Source organism: Pseudophryne corroboree, chromosome 2 (genome assembly GCF_028390025.1).
Source record: "Pseudophryne corroboree isolate aPseCor3 chromosome 2, aPseCor3.hap2, whole genome shotgun sequence".
Lineage (NCBI taxonomy): Eukaryota > Metazoa > Chordata > Amphibia > Anura > Myobatrachidae > Pseudophryne > Pseudophryne corroboree.
The window spans coordinates 98,643,975-98,649,974 of record NC_086445.1 but is presented as its reverse complement, the minus strand read 5'-3'; the positions used below and the strand labels follow the sequence as shown (position 1 = coordinate 98,649,974).

The 6,000-nt window shown below is 46.5% G+C and overlaps 1 protein-coding gene across 1 annotated transcript in view; it reads left to right on the top strand.

Moving 5' to 3' along the window:
- The first annotated feature begins 3,627 nt into the window (after positions 1-3,627).
- The window catches only part of PDGFD (platelet derived growth factor D), a 451,533-nt gene continuing 449,160 nt past the window's right edge, over positions 3,628-6,000 (top strand). Inside the window, exon 1 of the mRNA XM_063951547.1 lies at positions 3,628-3,924. Coding sequence (XP_063807617.1) covers positions 3,792-3,924 — 133 coding nt within the window. The 5' untranslated portion in view covers positions 3,628-3,791. The remainder of the gene's footprint in view (positions 3,925-6,000) is intronic.

Below are 6,000 nucleotides of genomic sequence, written 5' to 3'. Positions count from 1 at the left end.
CCGTTTTCAGGGTGGCTGCATGACATCACATGCAGCCGCCACGATTAAAAAAAAATGCTGGCAGACCGCCTGACAGCACAGCCAGGCTGCGCCTGCAGGGGTCGACCTTAATTTGATGCATCCATAATTAAATTGCAGATGCATAATGAGGTGGTGCCACACATGCTGGGCAGCCTTGCCCTGTGCTGGGCGGCCCTCAGAATGTGAGTAGATGGACACATATATTGCTGTGTATGCAGCGATCTGCCTCCATCTCTGAATAACCCCCTGTGTCCCTGAAACACCAAAACCCCTTTTGAGATTTGCGAAATGGGACCGTCCCACCAAATTGTAGAGTTATGCACATGTTTACCTGCTGAGCTTCAGGGATCACAATATCTTGAAGGGAAAAAAAAAAGTGCTTCATCTATGGATATTTAAATGGATGAATAAAAACTGAGGTGGATACAGATGTCATTATGACCACCTTTCTGTCCCTTGTACAGTCTACAAACCACATTGTACATAGAATATATGACCACCAATTAAGCATTGTAAATTGATATAGGAAGTGTTCAAAAGATCTTGATTGTAGACAGTGGCAGGGTTGCTGGTGAGCGATGCCACCTCAAAGGGGACAGGGCCTAATAATATCACCGTAGCTGCCCAGTGACGGGTTTAGTATGAAATACCTACAATCAAAATCCCAACAGTCAAAATCCCGACAACTATTGACCGATGGTCAAAATACTGACAAGGCCAAAATACCGACAAGGTGAAAATAACGACATTTAAAATACTGACAAGGTCAAAATACAGACGTTTAAAATGCCGACAGGTCAAAAAAGTCAAGTTTTTCATTGTTTTTGTGTGTGCATGTTGACATAGGTCGACATGGACACAATATAAGTGTACTGCGTCCCCTCACATGACTCGCTGCACTCGCCATGCTTTGGGCACACTATTATATTGCCCCATCCAGGTCCACTGGGATTATAAAGTATGAACAAGTTGGTTTCAATTAAAAAATCATGAAAAACTCATGTTGACTTTTTGACCTGTCGACATTTTAAATGTCAGTATTTTGACCTTTTCTGTATTTTAAATGTTGATATTTTGACCATGTCGGTATTTTGACCATCGGTCAATGATTGGTGGGATTTTGACCATCAGGATTTTGATTGTAGGTAAATTGACTGCATCCCCCCTGTGGTACCTGCATTTGCTTCCAGGGTGCATGGAAGCACCCTGCAGCCTAGAGACCAGCCTCAGCCTAGAGACCAGCCTCAGCCTGCAGCCTAGAGACCAGCCTCAGCCTGCAGCCTAGAGACCAGCCTCAGCCTGCAGCCTAGAGACCAGCCTCAGCACTGGAGCGTACTCAGCTTGTTTCTGGTCCCACCACCTCTTCATGACATCATGGCATCTATGTTCAGGGGCGGGGGTGGGACACAGCGAATTATCACACTGCTATGGCCCTGGACAGAGGCTTGGAGAGATTAGTCTGACAGCATAAAGTACACTAATGAGAACTTTATGAGGGCAATTCAATTCAGCTCAAAGTGCTACTAGAATAGTCAGGTGAAAGCAATCTGCAAACAACATTTTAGCTCAGTTTTCTTTGCACCCATAGAGATTTGCAGGAAAATGAATGGAGATTGGCTTTAATGATCATTTGCACAGCTAAACATCCCTCTGATGTACAGTGGCACATCACAGTGAATTTAATTGCACCCTCTATGTCAGTGAGCAGAGGCGTAGCCAGATCTTTGTGGGCCCCAACATTTTGAAGGGCCCCCGTCCCAATGCTTCTAGAGACACCTCTCTGCAGCAGTTGTTAATTTTATGCCCTATAATAGTGCCCTAGCTCATTGCACCGCTATCCGTGTCATTACCGTGTTCTACCCAGGTAAATAGCCGGGTTGGATTCCCGGGTCACTCAACCCGTGTTGACCCGTTTCCACCTACTAAAAATCTGTGTCGATGCGCGCCCCCGTGCAAAAACACGGGTAAAAACAGCTAGTGGAAAAGGGGTATTATTTAATGTTATGCAGTAGTGCTTCAGTTCACCCTATGTCACATTTCAGAGCTGCCAGTACATATTATGCCACACAGTACCCCAAATTCACATTATGATATATACAGTAGTGCTCCCCGTTCATATTGTGCCTCATTACAGTGCCCCGGTTCGTATTATATAACATTAAAATGCCCTCCAGTTCATTTTATACCACACTACAATGAGCAGGTCCAGGGGCATACCTAGATATATTGCAGGCCCCAAGGAAAAAGTTTGAAAGGACCCCTACGTACCACTCAATGGCGAAAAATTTATATAACTTTGACAGGGAAGGTTGGCCCCTCTCAGCTCTGGGCCCCATAGCAGCTGCACTCCCTGCACCTATTGTAGCTACGCCCTTGTCAGTGAGTATGGAAGTCCATGCTGCCTTAATTAACAGGATTGACCATGTATATATCCAGACAAGTACTGTATATCAGACAAACATATCGCTGGAACCCAATAACAAGTAAAGGGGATGCCATGGTTTGATAAATTGCCAAATTCTGCTACCCACACAGATGTCCATGGTAAGTGCCTGTAAATGGGTTAAAGCTATTAACCACTTGCCTGAAGCAAGAGTCCGTTACGTTGCTTGGTCGCATCACATGCGAACAGCTGTCCCCAGGCATCCGCAGGCCACCCGGCTTCCACAGCGCCCATTGTTCACCCGATGCAGGACTACGGAAGGGTAAGTATTTACAAATATGTGCGGTGTGGGCCTCCCTGGGCCCGTGTGCACTGCACACATTGCACTTATTATAGAAACGCCAATGAGGAGGTGTTAAAATAATAAAAATATATATATATTTATTGGCCATAAGTGGGGGGAAGGCACCAAAATAATTTTGTTTAAAGGGGGGAAGGGTACTATTGCTACTACTAAGGGGGTGTGGAAGGGTTGTCAATGGGTGGTGCAAAACTTTTTAAACTTTAATAAGTAATTTTAAAAAAATCAACTTCTGAGCGGTTTTGTGGGGGAAAAAATGTTGTTAAGTGGTAATAAACAGACCCCTTATCTTTTTTTTTCTTTTTTTACCAACGTTTCTTAAAAATCCCTTACCAAAAGCATTGACTCTCCCACTGAGATATATGATCTTATGGATGCATTATGGCAGTGCCGTGGGCAAGTCGCAGAACTGGTATTAACTCAGATACTTCATTGCTTATTTTGGAGGCCATACGCTGACTGAGAGTCTGCATCTACCATGGGGCCGGCGCAAGTTTCAATGGTGCATCCGATGGTTGCATCTAAAGCAGGATTGTAGCGTCTACAGACAGACAAAGAGGGGGTAACAGTCTTTGCAGATTGGGACACAAGGATGTGCACCGGGAAGGGCTTATACTAATATTAGTATAAAGTCGCAGACTGGAATGCAGCAAAAGATGCACACACAGATCTTGCTGCGCAGACTCCGATTCAGCCCCTGTATGTCCACAACACAAATACTGAAGCAGAGCTGTGGAAGATTTATACAGTCCTCTCCGGTTTCAATACTCTGGAAAAGAGATGTGTAAGTATGGAGGCAGAATAAACTTTGCCCCAATTGGCACAGATATCGCCCGTAATCAACAGCAGACTGTGCTTATGCCGTGTCCCCTGCTAAGAACAGCTGGGTCTTCTTGGTGCAGAACCGTATACTCACAAGAAATTCCCTTACAGAAGTGGCAGCTACCAAACCACAACATCTCTGCTCTATACAAGACAATTACAGGGAACATGGCATTCTTATCACCAGAATATGATTAATGGTGTATGAAATACCAATTCTCCAACAAAGATGGATCATCGCCAAATGCTCAGTCACTGCAACCTTCAATGAGCAATAATGTCACATGTAAATCCAGGATTACTGCACTCCATCAAAGCTCATGTGTCAGGAAAAAAGGTAAGGTGTGTTGGCGCTGTGTAGGCAAGTATGAATTCCCAAATGCAGATCAGCAGCCACCCAGGTAGCCAGCCTCTTCTATTTGCTAAGCCCAGAAAGAAAACGTTTTTACTAGGTAGCACTTAAACATTGATAAATTAAATCACAATTTATGAAACAGCATATAAACAATAAATTAAAAGACACATAGGGGGTCATTCCAAGTTGTTTGGAGCCAAGCACTGGGCTTTAAAAGCCCATTAAAAAAATGCTGTAAACAGGTGTCTTGCTGACAGGGACACCACCCCCATGTCAGCGAGGCAGCTGTGATTGGATGTCGGATCCAGTGCTGAATCCGCTGTCCAGTCATCAGAGCCGGATTAACAAAGGGGCGGATGGAGCTGCAGCTCCAAGCCCCCAATGAAAATAGGCCCAGAGGATCCTCTGCAATCTGACACCCGTGCAGCGCAACTAGCTGCTGTAACTAGCAGTGTCAGCCAGCCTCAGAGTACTGCCTGCCCTCGTGCTCACCTAATCTCACCCACTCTGCGCCCGCCTCCCCTGGTGGAGAGACCAACACCAACATGCTCGGAATGGATGCTGTGTGGCTGGCACCTCCCGTCCTGCTGCTGCACTCACTGTGAGTAGGCTGAGACGTCCGGCTAGCCCCGCCCAGCCCCAGGACAAGGGGGGGGCGCTAGGGGGGCATGCGCCCTGGGTGCAGAAATTGAGGTGGTGCCATGGAGTTACAGAGGAACGGGGTTTTTTTTTTTTAACCAGCAGTGCTGTGCTGCTCCAGTGAGACAGCAGACTGCTCCCGGGGCAATGTCTCTGACCCACCTGTCTGCCCACAGTTGGCTCAGACGCTGTGCAGTTGAGCTCCAGTTCCTGGGATCTCTCCTATGCCGGCTATTGTCTTAAACTCTCGTCTTTGCCATGCAGTGCTGCAACTAGCATGCAGTGAACTGTGCAAGCTATAGAGGTGAGCTGTTGGTGCTGTGTTTTTAAGCAGGCTATGATCCCGGCTGCCTGGCCAGCACCGACCGATAACATACCGCCGCCTACACACCGTTGAGAAGATACGCTGTAGTGTAGTGATGTAGTTCAGCATGCAGGGGATGTTGTATGAGTGTTGTAATGCAGTGGATATGGGAATGTAGTGCAGTGATATAGTGCAATGTATGGGGACACACAGGGGGGCATGTAGTGGAACACCTTGCTGGGGGCGCATGTGACGCTTAGGGCATTTGGGGCACATAGGGGAATATTGTCCAATAGTATCCCCTTTTTTTCAAATTTTTTAATAATAGGATTATTTTAGTCTGACAGTGTTTGTTTGTTTGCATGTTTTTTTTTTTTTTTTTTTTTGGGTGGTGACAAATTACCGCTTTGCCCCGGGTGATGAAAATCCTAGTTTCGGCCTTGCTGTGGCAAGCGGAGCGAGACACCGAGCCCGAAGCGTGGCGAGCGAAGCGAGCCCGCGTGGGTCCAATGGTGCATAGAGAAACCAAAATAACCTCAAACGAACGGAGAACGGAGAAAACATTTAGGTGCTGTAAGGGCGAAAGTTCTCTCCTGCCCTCTCGTTATGTCACTTCCAAGTCCTGATCACGAAGGGAGCATAGACACAGCCCCAGGGGAGAGAAGAGCTCAGCGAGCACCCTCACCCTCGCACCTGCAGTAAGGTGCAGGCAGAGGACAACTGCCAGGAACAGGAGAGATGGATCTCCGGGTGAAGTCTCCCAGTCAGGCAGGCCATGGTCGAATCCACTGTCCAGCAGCAGCAGCAGCAGCGGGTGGATCTCAGTCCCTGAGGTCAGTAAGAGTAGGAAGCTAGTATAGTGCTGTTACTGACTGTTTGTATTGTGGGGACGCAGTGCAGTGAAGTAGTATGGTAATGTAACATAGTAACATAGTATCCAAGGTTGAAAAAAGACAATTGTCCATCGAGTTCAACCTATTTGTGGTCTCCTATGCACAATTATTTTGTATAAAATTTTGACTGAAGTTGATGACTGCCGTTACGTTTTACCCCTTTTTTTTTATAATAACCATAGTGCGTGACTATGCCCCGTAACCCTGGATATCCTTATCCAT